This window comes from Nycticebus coucang, chromosome 6, assembly GCF_027406575.1.
Source record: "Nycticebus coucang isolate mNycCou1 chromosome 6, mNycCou1.pri, whole genome shotgun sequence".
Classification (NCBI taxonomy): domain Eukaryota; kingdom Metazoa; phylum Chordata; class Mammalia; order Primates; family Lorisidae; genus Nycticebus; species Nycticebus coucang.
Genome location: NC_069785.1, coordinates 90,928,650 through 90,951,094, shown reverse-complemented (window position 1 = coordinate 90,951,094; position 22,445 = coordinate 90,928,650). Strand labels below are relative to the sequence as shown.

The window sequence follows — 22,445 nt, the reverse complement described above, 5'->3', positions numbered from 1 at the left end:
CCTGACATGTGGGAAAAGGGGATTTTTTTTTTTTTTTTGGCCAGGGCTGGGTTTGAACCCATCACCTCTGGCACACAGGGCAAGTGTCCTACTCCTTTGAGCCACAGGTGCTGCCCAAAAGGGGATTTTTTATGCCCCCCTGGGATGAGACCCAGGTGCAGATTGTGCAGAGCTGGGTTATCTGTCTCAGCATCCATAGCTCAGTGCTTAGGGCACTGGACACATGCACTGGAGCTGGTGGGTTCAAACCTAGCCTCTGCCTGCCAAACAACAATGACAACTGCAACAAAAAAATAGCCGAGCATTGTGGCAGGTGCCTATAGTCCCAGCTACTTGGGAGGCTGAGGCAATAGAATCCCTTAAGCTCAAGAGTTTGAGGTTGCTGTGAGCTGTGATGCCATAGCACTCTACCAAAAGTGACATAGTGAGACTGTCCCCACATGAAGGAGGGGTCCTCAGGTGAAAGAGCGAGGTCCACAGGGGAAGGAAGGATCCCCAGTAAAGAAGAGAGGCCCCAGAAGATTGAGAAGTGTCTTTGGTGAAGGAGAAAGGGTCCATTGGTGAGCCCTCTCCCTCCCCACAGCTGGTGACCTCAGGGAAGCCCCAGGCACGGTGCTCACAGGAGGAAGTTGCCATCTGCCTACTGGAGGCGCATGGTGACAGGAATGCTCTGAGTCAAAGAGCTTTAAAGCAAAATAACTAAGAAAATGCTACAAAAGCTATGTTAACTAAGGTGATGAAAATGTGTCAAACAATCTACGAACCAAGTGTATGGTGCCCCACGATCATACTAATGTACACAGCTATGGTTTAATAAAAATAAATAAATATAAAAAAAAAGAATGGAAAGAGTTTATTCTTATCTTTCCCATTATATAAAAATAATGAGTGCTTATTTTTTTAAAATTAGGGGAATAGAAAAAAAGTAGCAAGATGGGAAAGGGGTGAGTCAGGGTCTCCAAGGTCTAGACAACTCTGCCTAGGATAATTTCCTTCTTGATTCTTCCTGAGCTTAGTTTTGAGGACATCTGGTCACAAGGTGGATTCTGCTTCTGTATATGGCACCATCCTACGATGAATTTTCAACAGGTCAGTGGCTTTCTCTTTAACGCCAAGGGTGGTATAGCCCCAAAAGGTGGATTCTTCCTGGCCTTGCCACTTTCTGGCTCTGTCTCCCAGCTGGAGTTGTGGCCTGACCAGTTTATCAGCTCAGTCAGTGCAGCTTGGCAGGAAATTCAAGGTGGTGCTGATGGTGTTTGATGGGGAGGGCCTGAGCTGGAAACACCTGTGGAAGCCAGCTGTGGTGGTCCACCAGCAGGTTAGGGAGGCAGCTGGTCTGAGGACGCGCCCCTCCACAACCCCCTCCCAGCCCCGGAACCCTGCCCACCTGCAATTGTCTTGGGCCTCTGTTCTGCAACTCCAGCAGAATTGCCCCAGAGCCACCAGCCAGGCAACCCTCCCCACTTGCATCCTGCCCATTTCACATCACCTCGTGATGCTAGCCTGTGGTCCACCTTCCAAAGAGAAAGAATACCTCAGAGAAGGAGGCACAAGTTCCTGGGGAAAGTGACATGGGCTAGGGACAGGCCTCTTGTCTCAGCAGCATCAGATACCACAGAAACCCATGATGTTGGGCCCCAGGGAAAAATAACCATTTTGCTGAGGGGTATATTTCCCTTCCACCAAGAAAAAGGCAAGTTGCAGAGCAAAGTCCTTGCCTGTGCTTCCAGTTCATGGCCAGTCCATGGCCAGTCCATTTCAGGCAATGAGTGGTGGCCCTATATTTTGTTCTTGGCTATCTGCAGGGCTACCTCCACCCACGTAGCCTGCGAAGTGGTCAGGATGCAGGTGGGGAGGGTTGCCTGGCTGGTGGCTCTGGGGAAATTCTGTTGGAGTGCCACCAGAAAAGGGGACCAAGACAATTGCAGGTGGGGAGGGGGCCAGGGCTGGGAGGGGGATGTGGAGGGCCACAGCCAGGCAAGAACAGGGGGCTCAGAGAGAGGTGTGGAGGGGGCCACCAGGCAGGAATAGGGGTCTGGGAGGGAGGTGTGGAGGGGGACACCAGGCAGGAATAGGGGGTTGGTGCTGTGCAACAGTGAGGTTGGGCAGGGACCAGAGGTGAGGAAGGGGACACATGACTGGCAGGGAACATGGACAAAGAGGGGTTGATGACCTAAACGGGTCCAGGGGGCACCAGAGGCGAGGAGGTGGCATGAGTGGGGTCAGGGGAACAGGCTCAGGATAGAGAGGGATGGGTGGGACATGTGGGAGGTTTGAAGGGCAGCAGGGGCAGGAGAAACATTGGTTTGCTGAAACAAATGAGATAAAAAGCAAGATAAAAAGTTAGATCTACACAACCCATAACAGAGAGATCAAGGAACATTCAATATATATAGATGAGTGAAATGTTAGTCTAAAACAGCTCCATTATATATAATTCCGACTACATGACATTCTGGAAAAGGCAAAACTACAAAAACAGTGCAAAATTCAATAGTTGCCAAGGTTTATGGACAAACAACAGAGATAAAGAGGTAAGATAAGGGGACTTTTAAGACACAGAGAGCACAGTGTGAGGACACAATAGGCAACACAGCTTTCAGCGTGTCACAATTTACAGAAATGCCCAGTGGAAACTGTGAAACTGAATGTAAATGATTAACTTTAGAGAATAATGTATCAATTTTTTGATTGATTTTAACAAATGTATCCCAGTAATTTAAAATGGTATTGATAGTTGCAAATATGACATTGACATGGGGGAAGAGAGGAAAGAAAGATAAGGGAACTCTGATCCATTTTTATGTCAATCCCAAACTCCTCTCGATGATATTATTCCTGTATTAAATATCATAATGTGGCACCATTTTTTCAGGAAGATATTTTCAGGGGAAGGGCGAAGAGAGGGTCTCACTCTGTCTCCCTGACTAGAAAGCTAGAGTGCGGTGGTGTCATCATAGCTCACTGCAACCTCAAAGTCCTGGCTCCAGTGATCCTCTTGCCTCAGCCTCCCAAAGTGCAAGGATTACAGGCATCACTCACCAAGCATGGCCCAGTGAGATATTTTTATGCCAATGGGCAATAATCAGGTAATATCTACACATGAGCTTGAATTATTGCCTGCCATTGAATGTGAACAAAGCTTGACTTTAAAATGTATATTGAATTCTGTGGTTGTAGCAGCACTAATGACTAAGAAAATTAAAATATTGATACATGAAACATAAAAGCTTATGCTCTTCATAGATTTGTCTTTCATGTGGGACATTAAGTAATACCAATTGTTGTTCTGAATAACCTTCATGGCCACTCTAAGTTTTTCCAGTGACCTAAACTGATGCAGTACAATGCTCTGGTCTGGGGCGGGGTGCACGGGGATGGGGGTGGGGCCGCTGTCAGAAAAGAACACAGTTAGTGCCTTCACAATAGAGAGAACTATAGGCATCTTCCTAACAAGTCCAGAGAGAACTAGTAAAAATTTATTCTGAGTTTGAATAGCTGATCTCATTGTTTACTGAGTTCCAAGCAGAGCCATCTGATGAAAGCTGGGTTTCAGGGAAATCATGCGGTTCAGGGAGCCTGTGTGGGCCATGTCTTCATGGAGATGAGACCACACAGAAAGGCAGCCAAGCAGAGAGACAGAGAGCAGGGTGCTGGTGGTGCAGAATTGGGGACGGGGTCCAAGCCCATTTATAGCACCTACTAACCAGAGAAGGTCATGACATTTCTCAGTCCTCAGTTCTCTGCACTGTCATATGAAAATGGTAATAGGCCTATTTCTTGTTATCACATTAGGAGGCTAAAATGCTTTAATCTAGGTGAATCATCAGGAAGGGGACTGGTACCTTAGTTGTCCCTCCTCTGTGTTTCCTAAATGGCATGGGGAACAAACTGGACACCAGGTAGGGTGCTTGCATCACTCCAGGGTGGTGGGGGGTGGAGGGTGATTTCTCATCCCTTCTGTGGGTATGATGCTCTGCAGCTGTTAGGAAACGTCTGGCATTATGACCTGTGATCCCCACATCAGCCAGTGGGTGAGCAGAGGAAGTGCTTTACCTCCTATTTCATATTGATTGGTTGTGACTTTTAGAGAAACATGGGAAGTGTACATGGTTCCATGGAGGCACAGACCTGTGACAACCGGGACTTCTCCATCATATCCTGGAGTCCTGATGAAAGAGCTCCCCTGACTCTCTTTCTTCAATTTTCCTATCCATTGTTCACAGGGAATCAAAGTTGATGCCCCAGAGGACATGCCTGGATAAGGAGGTTTCTCTAATCACAACACATTCTCTCTCCTCTACTTGACACATCCTCCATCCATAATACGGTTCTGTTTCCTCTAAAGGAAATCCTCTGAGGGTCTTGGCATCACATGTGTGGCCTTCCTCCCTCAGGACTGTCACACTGTGAGCTGCCCCTCAGGACCACACTGAATGACCCGTGTCTGCTTGTCCCCCAAGTGTGCTCAGACTGTAGGACATTGCGACAAAGTGCCTCACGATGTTTTCACAATTACCTTTCAACAACTGATTAATCCTTAGTAAGCAGCTAATGAGAAGTAACTGGAGGAGTGGCCATCTGGGCTAGTGCTTTGGTAGTTTATTGAATTAAACCAGTAACCCTCACTGCCTCCAAGACTACTTATCTGAGCAGCCTCAACAGACTTAAAGTAAATGTATTTTGTTTTGTATACTGGCACACATTAAGATTTTTTTGTTTTATAAATTAACGTATGAACAGAAATGACTAAAAGTTTACTGGACTCAGCACACATTTCAGGAAAAAGAAGAGAGAGAAGGGCAGTGCCTGTGGCTCAGTGGGTAGGGCGCCAGCCCCATATGCCGAGGGTGGCAGGTTCAAACTCAGCCCCAGCCAAACTGCAACAAAAAATAGCCGGGTGTTGTGGCGGGCACCTGTAGTCCCAGCTGCTTGGGAGGCTGAGGCAAGGGACTCGTGTAAGCCCAAGAGTTAGAGGTTGCTGTGAGCTGTGTGAAGTCATGGCACTCTACCCGAGGACAGTGCAGTGAGATTCTGTCTCTACAAAAAAAAAAAAGAAGAGAGAGAAGACATATAAAAAATAGACTTTAACATGTAAAAACCCACAAAGTCATCTCCTGCCTTCTGGATTTCCTTTAAATTTTTTAAAATGAATGGTTTTAGCAGGTACTTTGTTACGTTAAAATGACATTGAAATAGACGTTCCTATATTTTCCAATGTAGGGGACATCTAATTGAGCAATGTTTGAGGATCACAGGATATAAGGAAAAAAGAATCTATTTTTTAAAGGATGGGGCAACCTGCTTGACAGGAGAATCCAATCCTGTCCACACTGCCCTAAAATTTTTCCTTTATTGATAAAATTGTATGGATGGTATTTTCTTTGTCAAGACCTGAGGCTTTTCCAAGGTATTGGCATATGGCAAAATGCTTATTTGTTTCATAAGTACAATTTTGCCAGTGACTTGCATTCTGATAGAATGCAGATAGAAAGTCAGCCTCCCGAAGAATCCCAACCCGAGCGCAGGATAGAGGAGGTGTTGTGTTCTAGGTGCGACTCTGCCAGACTTAAAGCCTCCTTCAAATCCAGTCTCCGGCTTTCAGAAGAAACCGAGCTCCTGTGCCAGATCGCGCACGCAGATCTCTCCCGGATTCTCTCAGTCTCAGACCAGAACCCAGGGAACAGGCACCGGCATGGCCAGAGCCACAGCCATCGGCATCGACCTGGGCACCACCTACTCGTGCGTGGGTGTGTTCCAGCACCGCAAGGTGGAGATCATCGCCAACGACCAGGGCAACCGCACCACCCCCAGCTACGTGGCCTTCACCGACACCGAGCGGCTGATCGGCGATGCGGCCAAGAACCAGGTGGCGCTGAACCCGCAGAACACGGTGTTTGACGCCAAGCGGCTGATCGGCCGCAAGTACGGCGATCCGGTGGTGCAGTCAGACATGAAGCACTGGCCTTTCCAGGTGATCAACGACGGCGACAAGCCCAAGGTGCAGGTGACCTACAAGGGGGAGGCCAAGGCGTTCTACCCCGAGGAGATCTCGTCGATGGTGCTGACCAAGATGAAGGAGATCGCCGAAGCGTACCTGGGCTACCCGGTGACCAACGCGGTGATCACCGTGCCCGCCTATTTCAACGACTCGCAGCGCCAGGCCACCAATCATGCGGGAGTGATCGCGGGACTCAACGTGCTGCGGATCATCAACGAGCCCACGGCTGCCGCCATCGCCTATGGCCTGGACAGGACCGGCAAGGGGGAGCGCAACGTGCTCATCTTTGACCTGGGCGGGGGCACCTTCGACGTGTCCATCCTGACGATCGACGACGGTATCTTTGAGGTGAAGGCCACTGCCGGAGACACCTACCTGGGCGGGGAGGACTTCGACAACCGGCTGGTGAACCACTTCGTGGAGGAGTTCAAGAGGAAGCACAAGAAGGACATCAGCCAGAACAAGCGAGCGGTGAGGCGGCTGCGCACCGCCTGCGAGAGGGCCAAGCGGACCCTGTCGTCCAGCACCCAGGCCAGCCTGGAGATCGACTCCCTGTTTGAGGGCATCGACTTCTACACGTCCATCACCAGGGCGAGGTTCGAGGAGCTGTGCTCGGACCTGTTCCGAAGCACCCTGGAGCCGGTGGAGAAGGCTCTGCGGGACGCCAAGCTGGACAAGGCTCAGATCCACGACTTGGTCCTGGTAGGGGGCTCCACGCGCATCCCCAAGGTGCAGAAGCTGCTGCAGGACTTCTTCAACGGGCGCGACCTCAACAAGAGCATCAACCCCGACGAGGCGGTGGCGTATGGGGCGGCAGTACAGGCAGCTATCCTGATGGGCGACAAGTCCGAGAATGTGCAGGACCTGCTGCTGCTGGACGTGGCTCCCCTGTCGCTAGGGCTGGAGACGGCCGGCGGCGTGATGACCGCCCTGATCAAGCGCAACTCCACCATTCCCACCAAGCAGACTCAGATCTTCACCACGTACTCGGACAACCAGCCTGGGGTGCTGATCCAGGTGTACGAGGGCGAGAGAGCCATGACGCGGGACAACAACCTGCTGGGCCGCTTCGAGCTGAGCGGCATCCCTCCGGCCCCCAGGGGGGTGCCCCAGATCGAGGTGACCTTTGACATCGACGCCAATGGCATCCTGAACGTCACCGCCACCGACAAGAGCACCGGCAAGGCCAACAAGATCACCATCACCAACGACAAGGGCCGCCTGAGCAAGGAGGAGATCCAGCGCATGGTGCAGGAGGCCGAGAAGTACAAGGCGGAAGACGAGGTGCAGCGCGAGAGGGTGTCCGCCAAGAACGCCCTGGAGTCCTACGCTTTCAACATGAAGAGCGCGGTGGAAAACGAGGGGCTCAAGGGCAAGATCAGCGAGGCGGACAAGAAGAAGGTGCTCGACAAGTGTCAGGAGGTTATCTCCTGGCTGGACGCCAACAGCCTGGCGGAGAAGGACGAGTTTGAGCACAAGAGGAAGGAGCTGGAGCAGGTGTGTAACCCCATCATCAGCGGACTGTACCAGGGTACGGGTGGTCCCGGGGCAGGCGGCTTCGGGGCTCAGGCCCCCAAGGGGGGCTCTGGGTCTGGCCCCACCATTGAGGAGGTGGATTAGGAGACTTTTCCAAGATTGACACATTTTAGAGATGGTTGGAATTTGAGACTTTGGATTTCCTTATTTCTCCCTTTCCTCGGTTCTCGTCTTTGCATGTTGCATTATTGAACTGAGGTTTTTTTCCTTGTTTGGAGAGAACCTCCCCACCCCCGTCTCTGAATGTGGAGATGAATTCATACTGCCACCTTGTGTTTATTTTCTTTTTTGTAATACACTTTACTCGGACCTTATTTTTTTACTGCTGGCTACTTCGAAATAAATAAACTTTAAAATGGAAAAAAAAAAAAAAAAAAAAGAAAGTCAGCCTCCCAAGCAGCTGGGACTACAGGTGCCCGCCACAACACCCGGCTATTTTTTGTTGCAGTTTGGCCGGGGCTGGGTTTGTACCCGCCACCCTCGGCATATGGGGCTGGCGCCCTACCCACTGTTGTTCTTGTGCCCTGAGGTAGTGACTAACATACATGCTATTTTTCCTGAAAAAATTTTCTAAAACATTGCTGATAAAGATATAAGGAAATAGTTTATAATTTGTCCAAAAAGAAATAACCAGATTAAGTGTAATAGGATTTTAAGAAATACTATTCTTGTTATTAGAAGGGTGTCTGGACCTTAATTCAACTAGTAAACTAAAATGGTGTATGAAGAATAAATAGGAATTAATACCTCATTAGTGAGCAGTTGGAGGGTTGACTGTCAAACATAGTTAATGGATCTGTTAGTGTTCATTGAATCTACCTTTCCAAAATTTCATCAGTTTATTTAGAGATGCAATATCAAAGATAAAGAGAAAATTCAGCTAAATCATCAGTAGGTAGACAATAAGCAACTTAAGTTTTAGGATTTCGTTTATACTTTGGGTTATCAAATTATTGTCAAGAAGCATTATTTGTGTCCCCCAAAAGGCTCGCATTTAGTTTAAAAGTGCCCCCAGGAAATGTATGATTAAAAGTATCTTCCTGGATAACATTAGCATCATTAAACTGCAATTATGTCACATCATAAAAAAAAAAAAAAAAAAAAGAAGGGTGTCTGGAATTTTGGGAAATCCAGGGCAATTCATGTTTTAACCAGTTTAATTTTCATTTCTCTTGACTTTAGTCTCATAAGTGTATAATGATGTGCATACTCATGTGTTTTTTACTTACATTTTTATGGGGAAAGAACCTCAGATTCAAATTCAAAATTCATATATTGAAAAGTTACAGTGAGAAATGTAAGCACTTTTCCCTATGTGTTCGCTCTGTGTACACATCCTACATATCAGGAGGAGGGTACTAGGAGCTACGCCGAAGAGGTTTTAATCTTCCTCTGCACCAGAGAGTGCACGGAAGGCACCCCCAAGTTCCTGGTTGTATGAGCAAAGCATAGACAGTGCTGTTGGTGAGTCCTCCATATTCAAAAGAGGGTTAAGTTCACTTGATTCAAAGTGTTTAACTCCATTCACTTCAACCCATCTCTACTGAGACTGTCATCTTGGAACTGGACAAGTGCAAAAACTTCCTAATTTGTCTCCCTGCCTGTCATTGCATACGTCCCTGCCTCCAGTTCACCCTCCCCCTGAGCTCCTAGTGATATTGATGAAGTGCAGATGGGATCATCCAGTGTAGGTTGACACTTCAACATTTCCCTTGGTTTCCAAGACTCTGCAGGTGAAGATAAATCCTTAACATGGGCCCAGAGCCCTGGGGGATGCAGCTGCTGCTGACCTCTCACCCTCTTCTCTGCCTGGATGTCTGGGCTCCAGCCTCTCTGGGTGTCCTTTAAGCCTGAATGGTGCTTGTTCTTGCTACAGATCACTTACATCTGTTGTTCCTTCCCCTGCAACGGTCTCTCCACAGTTAACTTCTTACTCTTCCAATTTGATCTGGAGCGTCACTTCCCTGAGCTCTCTCTTGTTCTCAATCAGCTGGTTGTTGATTCTATCCCCCTGTGTACCTCCATGTTGCAGTGAATTCCTGTGTGACACATCTACATGTGTGTGAATGTGTGTTTATGGTGTGTCGTTTTCTGTAGAATGCAAGTTCCATGAAAGTACTGGTCAGCTCTCCTTGTTTGTTATTGCATGTTCAGTTTCTAGCATGGTGAAAGGCATAGGATCAAAACTCAATACATCTCTGAATATAGGAAAGAATAAACGAATGGATTTAAAGACCTAGTTAGCAGGTGCAGTTACCCTGCATAACCCTGTGGGTGCTGGTGATTAGTTCTCAATGACTGGTGTGTGTAGTGCAGTATTTTGTATTTGTTTACTCACATTTACCGGTGAGTTTTACCATTTTATATGCTTTGGAGACAGAGTCTCACTCTGTGCTGTGAGTAGAATGCTTTGGCATTATCTTGGCTCACAGCAACCCCAAACTCTTGGGCTTAAGCAACCCTCTTGCCTCAGCCTCCTGAGTAGCTGGGACTGCAGGCATGTGCCACCGCTCCTGGCTAATTTTTCTATTTTGGTCCAGATGATGTCTTGCACTTGCTCTTGCTTTTGCTCTTGCTGGTCTTGAAGCTCCTAAGCTCACGCAATCCACCTCCCTCGGCCTTGCAGAGCGCTAGGATTATAAGCATGAGCCACCGTGCCCAGCCTATTTTGCCTTTAATATAAACCCGTTTTAGCTGAGTTTGTGTCAAATGGACATATCTGTACACATTTGCAAAAATGAACACAGGGTGGAAAAACACCAATCCTGTCACTGAGTGTGGTTGTACACAAGTAACAGAGAAAGAAGAGAGCACACAGTGCTGTGTTAATTTGCTAGGGCCGTTGGAGCCAAGTGTCACCACACCCTGGGTGGCTTAAAACAGCACAAGTGTCTTGTCTCATGATTCTAGAGGCTGGAAGTCAAAAAACTCCAGATGTTGTCTGTGTCATGCTTCCTTTGGCAGCTCTAGGGGAGAAGCAGTTGCCTGCCCCTTTCCTAGTTTCTGGTGCTTTGGGGGCAGTCGTTGATGTCCCTAGGTTTAGATACATCACTAATCCCTGAATTCCATGTGACATTCTCCTTGTGCTCTTCACATGCTCTTCCCTCTTTGTGTCGCTCTGTGTCCAAATTTCCCCTCCTTTGAAGGACTCTAGTCGTATCGTACGAGGCCCATCCTACTGATGTCATTTTGACTTGATGACCTCTATGAAGACCCTCATGTTCAAACACAGTGACATTTGGAGGAATCAACAATGAGGATTTGACCTGTCTTTCCTGGGTACACAAGTCAACCCATAAACAGCTTTGTTTTAAAAGAACAGAAGGACAGAGTGGCTACAGGGACTTCCTGTGTGGGTGTGGGTGTGGGAGTCCCTTAAGCTGGGGTCTGAGTGTGAAGCACTTGTGACGTTACTATGGTAGCCAGCCTCCGGGATGGTTCCCGATGACCTTTGACTCAGCCCTTCACAGCCCGTGCCATCCTCTCCCTTACTGGAGCTCCTGAGCAGAGCTGGTCTGGGTGACCTATAGATTATGTCTGTAGTAATGGGGCGTCCCTTCTGAAGCTAGGTTATAAAAGACATTTGGCTGACCTTGTCCTCTCGTTGAGAACTTGCTGTGAGAAAACCAGCCACCATGTAACAGGGACACTCAAGCCATGAAGGGGCAGAGAACTGAGGCCTCCAGCCGGTCACCATGTCAGGAGCCTGGTCAGAAGGGGACCACTGCGCGAGTCAGGCCTCCAGACAACCACGGCCCCTCATGATGTCTTGATTCTGACATAGTGAGAGAGCCTGAATTAGCTTCCCATTGCTGCAGCAGCAAGTAAGCCCAAGTGTAGCAGCTAAAACAATGTAAGTTTATTCTTTTAATCCTAGAGGTCAGAAGTCCAAAATTAGTCATTAGGGGTTAAAAAAGCAAAGGTATAGTCGGGTTGATTTCTACTGAAGGCCAGAAGAAATCAACCCGACTGATCTGTTCCAGCTTCTTCCAGCTTCTTCCATCTTCTAGGGGCAGCCAGCCTTTCTGACATCTGGGCTGCATCGCTCCAATCTTTTCTTCCATTCCCATGTTGCTGGGTTTTCCTTCAAAAGACTCTCCCCACCCTCTTATAAGAACCCTTGTGATTCCATGTAGGGCCCACCTGGATAATCTCCCCAACTCAATATCCTAAACTCAATCGCATCTGTAAAATGCCTTTTGCATATAAGGTAACATAATTGCATGTTCCTGGATTAGAGCATGGACATCTATGGGAAGCCTTTATTCAGCCCACCACGATCTTTTGGGCCAGAACCACCCAAACAGGCCCCTCTTGAATTGTCAACCTGCAATAACCGTGATCAATAATAAATGATATTTGACCTTTCAATGCAAGAAGTGTTGAAGTAATTTGTTCTGCAGCAGTAAATAACTAATACAGAATAGGGATCTGTAATTCAGTATTTGGTTCTATAGCCCTTGAAAGTCATCATTCTGGATGTCTTATAACTTTTTTTCTGAAATACATATATAGAGAGTGTGCATATCTTCTAAGTAAACAGTTAAGTGACTTTTTACAAACTGAAAACAACATAATCTTCTTTTTTTTTTTTGAGACAGAGTCTCATTGTGTTGCCCTTGGTAGAGTGCTGTGGAGTCACAGCTCACAGCAACCTCAAACTCCCCTTGCCTCCGCCTCCTAAGTAGCTGGGACTACAGGTGCCTGCCACAATGCCCGGCTATTTTAGTTGTTGTTGCTGGGTTTGAACCTGCCAGCCCTGATGGATGTGGCTGGTGCCCTAACTGCTGAGTTACAGGTGCCGAGCTAACATAAACTGTCTTGAATAATAAAGCCTGGCTAGATCCTGGATGTTTTTACACTCCTTGTAAGTGATTTTGCCTGCTCACTCTCACATCCATTCTCCCCACTTTTTCACTCTGCTGCGTAATTACAGAGAAACAACTTTGTTTCCTGTTTCTTGCCTTCTGATGGGTTCAGCCAATGATTCCGGCAATGATGGACAATTAAAGGAGAAGGAGGAGGAAAGCCAGGGTATTTCTCCTTTGCTGGGTCTTGCTTGAACAGCTATACCTTCCCCTTCTGGATCCCATTAGGAACTCCCCTCCTCCCCAAAGCTAGCTTGTGCTGGGCAACACTGTTGATGTCCCTTGGATGCACCAACTTCTCAGCTTTTCCTTTTTGGCTTAGGCTGGCTGTGCCTTCCTGCTGATTACACAGACACTATTTCTCAAATCCCTCTCGTTGGAGTGTTCCCACTGAGTGTGAGGCACAAACCCAGCAGAGCAGCAGGCGGGCGGTGGAGCGGAAGGGCTGGTGGCAGGTCCCCAGGCTTCCTCCTTGGTAAATGTACTGCCCTCTACTGATAGCTTTCTTGGCCTCACCTCTTCTCACTCTGTCTAGATAATTCATGTTCTATGCTGCCCTCATTTTTTGTTCATATCCTTTCTCTGCAGGATGATGAAAAAGCGTTGGAGCCAGAGTCCTGCATTCTAATCTCAGTGATGTGGGAGTGAATCTGCCCTTTCTGAGGCTCCTCATTTCCCCCCAAGAATTAAATGATAGCAATGCCACTGTTGGTGTTTGATCTGCCAAACTCAGTTACTCCTCACAACAGCCCTGGGAAGATTGCCCCCATTTACCATAGAGACAACTGAAGGTCAGGGAGGTTAAGTAACTTGCAGAAGGTCACACAGCCAGTGAGTACCAGAGTTGGAACTTGAGCTCAGGCAGCTGGGCTCCAGAGACTTGACTCTTTTCAGGGCCCTATTTCCTCTACCCACATGTTTGGTCCCAGACCAGCCCTCTCTTCCCCAGGACCCAGGGTCTGTCTCTCTCTCCTCTACCCACTAGGAGGTTCCCCAAGGGTTAAACTTTAGACCTTTCCTGAACCTCCATGAACTGAGATGGGCCAGGTTAACCCAAATATAAATGGGAGGGGACGTCTGCACTCCTTTCTCATGTGTTGAAACCCAAGACCTGGATGCTCATCTCATCTTTTTTACCCCCCAGCTGTGTGACGTTGAACAGGACATTTTGCTGCTCTGGCCTTCAGAGCTGAGTGTGGGCAAATCCTCTTGTAAACTGTAGGGATTTTTTAGGCAGACACTTTCAAGGTGCATTTATGAGCTGACATGGTGACGTCCTGCGGTGAGCACCCCCTCTCTGTCCCTCAGTGTCCTTTATTTTCTCTGACAGCTGCTGGCCTCCAGCCTGGGGGCCCAAGATGGGGATTCCACAGTTGCAATTTCAATCAACCACAATGTACTGTCAGCCCCGTCTCACGCAGACTCAGCTTCCCTCCACACCACCCCTTCCCTCTCTGAACAGCTTGGCAGACACTCGAGCTGGCTCAGTTTTTCCTGCTGCCTCTCCATGTCTCCCTCTCTCTTTCTCTTTAAAATTAGAAGAGTCTAAATCATTTGAGAAGCTCAGACTTGCAATTTTGTGAGTGGACCAGCTGATCTGCAGGGCAGAGCTGAGTGTGTCTCTATGATGGGAGCTGCCCTGGTTCTCTCTGTCTTCATTTGGAGTGGGGCACTCATTGCCCTAGAAAGATCCCTGGACAGGGAACCCGGAAGACCAGGGCTCTACTCCTTACTTGCCCTGAATAGCCTCATCAGCCTTAGTTTCCTCATCTACCAAATAAAGCAGAATGACCCCAGCCTCGGGGAAGGGCAGTGAGCCATTCATGGTCACACAGCTAGTGAGTTCTGTGGGAAACTGGGAAATGAACTTACATCTGATCCTGAATCCTCACATTCTGTGTTCCTAATCCCCATCCACACTCTCCTCGGTTGATACATGTGTGTTCCTTTAAGCAACAGTCCAAAAATAAACTTCACATAGTTAGAACCTCTTACAAGAAAAATCCCATCCAATAGCCACACTTCACCCCGTCCGTAAATACTCTCAACTCTCTGAGTGAGTGTGCATGTTGTTTGCAAAATTCAGACACGATGTTCCTCTGCTCTATTGTGTTTGCTTCCCATTGTTTCACAGAAGCGTTCCATGCTGCCTGCCACAATTCTATTTCCAATGTTAATGTTTGCCTAATAGCTTCAAAGTGACACACTGTGATTCCCTAACTATTCCCAATTGCTTTGTGATGAAGGAGCTTTCAGCATCTCCTGTCATCAACAGCACCACTCCAGGCCTCCTCAGATACAGAGCTGTGCTCTGCCTTTTGATTTCACCCTCCTAGGATTAATTCCACAGAAAGTGGAATTCTGGGTTTAACCGGACTCAGCACTATTGACATTTGAGCCAGATAATTCTTTGCCGTAGGGTCTGTCCTATGTGTTGTACGATGTTGAGCAACAGCTTTGGTCTCTATCCACCAAATGCCAGTAATGTCCCTCAATTTGTGACAGGCAAAAATGTCTTCAGACAGCACCAAATGTCCCCCGGGGTGGGGGCCGCTGGTTCTGAAGTCACCCTCAGTTGATAGTCATTACATGAAAGGGTAGGGGTGTGTGTGAATGGATGGAACAGATTTCACTGACTCTAGACAAAGTTTAGGGCAGTCCCAGGGAGTACTGAGCACAGGGAAGGAGCACTGAGGGGGAGTCAGATGTTGAGCACGAGGTCCAGCCCTGCCACAAAATCTTCGCTTCTCAATGCCTCAGTTCCTCATCTGTAAAATGGGCGTGAGAATAGTCAACTCATCTACCAGGCTTGTGAGGCGCAAGTAAAGGCATGAGTCTAAAACACTCAACACAGCACTGGCCACAAAAAGCAGCCTGTCGTCTTTGCCTGTTCTGGTGGGAGCCCTGCCAAGGCTTTCCATCTTTGCCTTTGCTGATCTTGGGGAGATCAAAGTGGGGCACCCAGAGCACAGGGTTGAATGGAAACTATTCTTGGTTCTGCACGCACCCTACCTCTCCTCCCACCCACCCCCTTCCATCCATCCTGTGGGTTATTCCTCTAAAACTTGCTTCTGTGACCCTCGTGTATATTTAGTCATTCATCTGAGATGGGCTGAGCACACAGAGTGCCGGGCAGCGTGGCAGTGCAGATCCAGAGCATTATTGGACACACTAGGTGCAGCGTCTACTGCATGGATGAGCAAGCTATGTGTCCCTGAGCCATGCCCTGGCACATCCATTTCCTCCTCTATAAAATGCAGAGAACCTGGCTGAAGGTTTGATCAAGCGCTTCGCAGAGAGCCTCTCATGGAGCACCCACAATGTCACAGGTGCTCACTGGGCACCTGGCATGGCTGAGGGTGTGTCGCCTCCCCAGAGAATGTGTAGATAGGTGGGTAGGGATCTTATCTAAGGCCAGAGTGTGCATGACGTGGTCTCTCTCCAGGAGAAGTACGTGGAGGAGCTTGTAACAGTGAGGCAGACCCTCCAGACAGACTTGTAGACGTTCATCTAGTGCAGCAGTGCTCAACCTGTGGGTTGTGACTCCCAGGAACTGTAGTAAAGGGTCGCAGCTTTGGGAAGGTTGAGAACCACAGATCTAGTGCAGGCGTCCTCAAACTGCGGCCCATGGGCCACATGAAGCCGTGTGAATTGTATTTGTTCCCGTTTTGTTTTTACTTCAAAGTAAGATATGTACAGTGTGCATAGGAATTTGTTCATAGTTGTTTTTTTTTTAAAAAACTATAGTCTGGCCCTCCAACCATCTGAGGGACAGTGAATTGGCCCTCTGTTTAAAAAGTTTGAGGATGACTGATCTAGTGGTTTGCTGACCTGCAGGCAGACTTGGAAGAGGTGGCCAGTGATAGTAATATGGAGAGGTAAGCTGTAAGGGTCCTGGTGGGGCTGGGCAGAGCAGGTGGGCTACACCCTGGGAAGCTCTACAGTCTCTACCTGGACGAGGAGACCACATGAGCTGGGGAACCCATGGCTACTCTATAGGCAGAGGGACACCTTGCTTGCTTGGGGTGAGGACAGACCATTGAAACCGCCTGGCCCTGCTTGCCAAGCCTTTGGTAAAGCAATGTGTCTGGAAGAAGGACTGCAGTATGTGATGTTGGGCAATTTGATGTCTAATCTTGGCTTTATTTGTAAAGTGGACATAATAATATTAGGATGAACCACATAAACTTGCTGAGATTTGCCCTACGGACATGAGGTTTTCTGTTTTCAACCCACCGTCCACCTCAGAGGGCTATTAGGGAGTACATAGATGTAGATCACTTAGAACAGTGCTGGGTACATATGTGTGTGTAAGTGGAAGCTGTGTTTGCACAGAATAGTGAACATTATTATACAAAGACGAGGGCTGTTCAAGGATGCAAGTTCGTGCTAGAGTTCAGCAAAACCACCCAAATTTAATGTCAGGGCTTCTCACCTTTCCCAGAAGACAGACTGTTCCCCACCATCTCCACTCAAGTCCTAACCTGCCACAGCCCACAGGTGGGCTGCTCAGCTGCAAGGAGTTGGAGGTGTCCTAACTGTGTACGTAGGCCCCCGCTGGTCAGTCTCTACAGGTGGCTAAGCATCCTGTTCCCAGGAGCTGCCTTTGTAGCCTTGGCTTCTTGCTTCTCTGGGAAGCCATGGCATCTCTGCCCTCATCCCAGTCTCCGTGTCTAAGCCTGGACTTTACAGTACTTTGTAGTAAGGAACCTGCACGTGCAGTTTCTACCCAATGCTTACCAGCTGGCCCTGCACACACCTGACTGGGCCAAATTGGAAACCACTTTTTCCTGGTCTTCCTCTCTGTGAAAGCTGGTTTGTGCTACAGCCACAACAGTCAAATGATAGCTCTTAGTGTGCAGCTTTCTCAGTTTTCCCACAAGGGCCCAGACCTCAAAAAACATCAGGGTTACACAGCAAATTCACATCAACATTGAGGTGGAATCCAGTTCTCCTGAGTTTCCTACCCAGACCTTTGCTGTGTACAGCCCTGGGGACAGGTGGGGGCAGGGGGCAGGTGCTGGCCTTGGAGAGGTGTGGGTATGAGACAGGCAAGGGAGGGAGAGAGGGTAACAAGCAGAGATCCGGAGCCCAGGTTTTTTGAACTCCTGAGAAGTAGAATAGGAGAAAAGCCCCACAATGGTCCTGCCTTTCTAGAACCTGCATCTTGATGGGTTTATGTGAGTGTGTGTGTCCATGAATAAACTGGACAGCTGTGGTTTAGCCAGTAGGAAGAACCAGATGTCTATATTGACTATATTAGAATGGAGCTTGCCTAGTCAAGGAACAAAAAAATGGAAGGAAACACAGCAACATTCTAACATTGGGGGAAGGTAGAGCCTTGATATTCTTCCTATAGAATCCATGGTTGAGGGTTAATAGTCCTCTACCAAAAATTTCATAAGGCGCCATACTGGCAACATTAAAAAAAAGAAAGGAAGGTTACCAGTTATATTAAATGTGTCTGCTAAACTCTCTGCATGTAATAGAGAAAAATTACTTTCCACAAATAGAGCACTTGACTTGGAGTCAAGAAAACACACCCCTTACTTATCTGCTATATTCCTTATGTTATTTAACTTCACCAAAATTCAGTTTTCATGTTTAAAAGCAATAGGCCCCGTGTTGTGATACCCAATAACTGGTTAAGTAAAAAAAAACTTGAATTCATATTTAATGATGGAATGAAACAGGCATTTATTTAGTCACCTCAGTTTTCATATATATGTTTCATATTATATGTGTATGAATATATGTCTATATATGTAAGAATAAGTGATTTATCATACTGCTTTGTATACAAAGACATGTTAGGAAAGAGCAGTTCCAATTTCTACCCTGGGGGGTATTAATACAAATAGTGCCTCTCAATGTCTTATCTTCTGCACAATTTAAAAAGAATTTCCTTATATGGGTGTCATCCCAAGGATCCTGTCCCAAGGGTCTGTCCCTTAGCGGGTCATACCTCCAGAAATATTAGAGGCATTCTCACATATGTTAAACATTGGTTTATGGATTTATATTAAAATAATTCCTACTTCCAAAATTATCCAAACCCTGTAAGACAGACTAGAGATATTTGAACATGTCATTAAGAATAATGTCTATGTTCACATATTTGAAAACTTTATTTTTAAATCATACCCTGCAGAACAAATTGAGAAGCCTGTTCTCAAAACTGGAGTTTAATTTCAGCTGTGTATACACAAGAATTAAAATATTTTCTTTAAAATATATTTTAGAGTACTATGTTTATGACCATAATAAGTAGTAAATTCTTTTAAAGATAAAAACTATAATTTTGTATTAGACAATGAATTTGGCCTTTAGAGTAACAATGGTATAAGCCCCATGGAACAAATACGGCCACTGGCATAAGATCGCAATTTTCTTTTATTTTAGAAATTACTACAAACTATCTAGAGATGGATTTGAGATTTCATTTCATTTTGAAAATTCAATGAACTAATTTTAGATGATATTCTAGAAGTCAGAATCAAATAGTTAGAAAATAATATGTAGTGTAAAAAGTGAATTAATGGTTTTTACTGATTTTTATCAGTTAACTATTTTGCCAGTATAGCTGTTCCTCAACTTACAATAGGATCATATCCCAATAAGCCCATCTTAAATTAAAAATATCATAAATTAGAACATGCATTTAATACACCTAAACTACTAAACACAGTAGCTCAGCCCAGCCTCCCTTGAACATGCTCTGAACACTTACAAGAGTCTAGAGTTGGGAAGAGTCATCTCACACAAAGTTTATTTTATAATAAAGTGTTAAAAATATTTCATATTCAATTAAATACCATATCGAAAGTGATAATTAGAATGGTTGTATGGGTACTCAAAGTACAGTTTCTACTGAATGCTTATTGTTTTTGTGCCATCAAAAGTTGGAAAGTTGTTAGGTCAAACCATGAAAAAAAGTGATCCCTTGGAATTTGAGGAAAGAGCAGAAGTAGAAGTTCTCTCTGACTTTCTCCCATCCTACTCCATGAGGCAAACCATGAAAGAATTCTCTACCCTTTCCCTAAAATGGGCCTGAAGACTTCATTTGAGAGATGGCTTTTGGTACACTAAGGAAAGGAATCTCTTTATCCCTAAAGACAAAGGGACACAGAAACGAATCTGAACAAACACCGCTTGCTAAATTCCATTTACTACCATTAGGCCACATCTTCCTTGTCCAATTCCACTTCTGCTTTACTGTCCAGTCTTCATCAAACCAAGCATAATCCACTTATTCCTATCAGACTCTAGCACGTAAGAACTTACTCTCAGAGCTAACGAGCCCTTTAATGTTGACAGTATTTCACAGAAGGAGCATAAGAAATATAAGCAGGGTGTGCAGTAGATAAAACAATGGGAGGCCTAAGGTGGGAGGGAGATGAAAGAGCTGTGGAAAGCATCTGACCATGCACAGTATAGTTGGAGTAGAATCAAAAGGTCTTGCGTGCTTCAAAGTAACAATTGGCGTTGACTTTCAGAGTGTCCTGACCATCATCTAGGAGAAATAACTGTTAATTAATTGTTAAATGTTTTAGGTTATTTCCTTGATTACCTAAAGTCTTCTGTAAGTAAAATGTTTACTCTAAGAAATGTTGCTATAAAAATTTAAGAATAAAATATCACCAAAAGATGGAGGTCAAGATGTAGTCCAAAAACATACAGTGGACATTAAAATGTATTTCTGGCAGAGCACTGCAGCTCATGCTTGTAATCCCAGCCCCTTACAGGCCAAGTTAGAAGAATCATTTGAAGCAAGAATTTTGAGACCAGCATGTTTCTGGAGGGCACCATAGCATCTCTACACACACACACACACACACACACACACACACACACACACACACACATGCAATCAGCCAACATGGAGAACGGCACAGGCCTGTAGTCCCCGCTACTCAGGAGGCTGACCTGGGAAGATGGTCTGAGCCCAGGAGTTCAAGATTGCTGTGAGTTATGATGGTGCCCCTGTGCTTCCTCCTGGCAGCCTGGGCAGACACCAAGAACTTTCTCTAAACATAAAAATTTCTTATTTATTTGCCAAGAAAAAGAAGGCAAAGAACACACTTACTCCTGCCTTCAGGAGATCTCAGTAAAAATTATACAATTTATTCAGCAAGTCTGCACTTGAACAACAGGGCAGAACTTATATTGTATTCAATTAATTGGGGGTTTCCAATCAGACAGTCTCACTCTGAGAAAATGCAAAAGTGAGATACTTTCCAACAGATGTGATTTTTCAGGGAAGTTTTAGGTTTAGGGAAAAAATTGTTAAAATAGTTATTTCATTGATATAGATGAAAATATGACATTTTGCATGAACATTTATCACTATGGTGAGTATCTTTAGAAAGAGATAAAGAGAAAATGAGCACAATTTCCAAGATATTGAGGTTTCAGTTGAATGAAGGTCATAGTTTACTTTTTATTTGTACAGTACTTGGTTCTTATCACTAATTTATTTAAAACTTCCATCTTAAATTTGATTATTTTTCGTTCGACTCTTCTTCTGAGCAGTTAGATGCTTTTGGAGTGCAAGTATATGTCTTATTTCTTCATGATGTTTCTCCAGTGACATTGCACATTGCTTGTTATATAGTAAGCACTCATATGTTGCTTATTTAGGTTGAATTTAAAGACACAGCAAAAATCAATATTTTCATGTGCTTAGGCTTTAAATTGGTTCCCACAGAAACTATTATATTCCCCCAGCTACATACCTATTAGTGTGTTTCATATAAAATGGAATAACCTCAAGGAGCTAGTTTTCCTTTCATTTAACTAGCTTTATTACTTTTAGCGCACAGTGTTAGTGCTTTAGGATACAAAGGAGCCTATTTGGTTATTTGATAGCAGGCTTTGGACTGCCAAGTACGTTAACAAACTAAAGGAATGTCATAAATATATGTTAAAGTATATGTAATAAAACTGTCCTACACATGTAACGTGGCATGAAGTAACTTTTATTTTTAATCTACTAAGTGTAGCCATTGTGATTTTGATAGCAAGCCTAACAGTTTATATTATTGGAGCTCTTACTGACAATTTCCTTTAATCAATTAATAATAAAAAAAATTATAAATAAAAAAACAGCATAAAATTGTCTGTTACTTACAGGTCTAACAGTCTAATATAAATATGTAATCTTTCTTTCAGTAGTGGGAAGAAGGAGTCTTCTGTTAAATCTTACTCCATACTTCCATTTATTTTCCAAGAGTTAGGGTTTTACTTTGTCATAGGGCTGACCTGCAGTGGTAAAATCACAGTTCATAATAACCTTCAATTCCTGAGCCCAAGCAATCTTCCTGCCTCAGTTCCTCCAGTAGAAGTATAGGTCCATGACACCATGCCCAGATGATTGTTCCATTTTTAAAGGGACTTTTCAACACCATTGTTTGTTTTTTTGGCCCTTCTTGAAATTTTTCACACTGCTAGTTTTGGCAACCAGAATTTAGGCAATGCCACCGTTCTGGTTTAAAGTTTATTGCTACCCGCACTACTACCACTTTGAGTTATCAGATAAGCTAAACTGATGGGGAGTTTTTCATTTGCACATCAGCAAAATCTGCTTTCAACTAATTTAAAATAGGATGACTTTACTGTGAATAATGGCATATAGATCACAAAGATATAAGCAAAGTGGCCATGGGAAGCAAATAGTACTAAATACAACATATCTCCAGATTGCAAACCATTCCTCCTCTCCTGCATGTGGCCTCCTGTGTCCTCTCCTCCCCTGGATTTCCTTCCTTTGGCTTCCTCTCCTGGCCCCTGTCCATTTTCTTCAGAAATTGATTTTGTTCTGATAGAGCAAACTAATACTTTATGCTGAGGATTAGCATCATCAGACACCATCTCCATGTAGAGCACTGATCTCCATTTTCCAAATATGGGAAATACATTTGTATTGAAAAGCATTGTTACTTTGCACCCAGCACCTGGGTGGTAAATCAGGCCTGGGTTAGCAAACTTTTTCTATAAGAGCTAGGGAGTAAATATTTTGGCCTTTGAAGGCCATGTTGTCA

The 22,445-nt window shown here is 45.6% G+C and overlaps 1 protein-coding gene across 1 annotated transcript; it reads left to right on the top strand.

The window, feature by feature from the left end:
* The first annotated feature begins 5,578 nt into the window (after positions 1–5,578).
* LOC128588486 (heat shock 70 kDa protein 1-like) lies at positions 5,579–7,767 on the top strand. The gene has a single exon (XM_053595317.1). The coding sequence runs from the start codon at positions 5,696–5,698 to the stop codon at positions 7,619–7,621; it is 1,926 nt and encodes a 641-aa protein (XP_053451292.1). The 5' UTR covers positions 5,579–5,695; the 3' UTR covers positions 7,622–7,767.
* Positions 7,768–22,445: the final 14,678 nt, after the last annotated feature.

Bases quoted from the DNA above. Each gene is read 5' to 3' on its own strand.
- LOC128588486 (XM_053595317.1), top strand. From the start codon at position 5,696: ATGGCCAGAGCCACAGCCATCGGCATCGACCTGGGCACCACCTACTCG.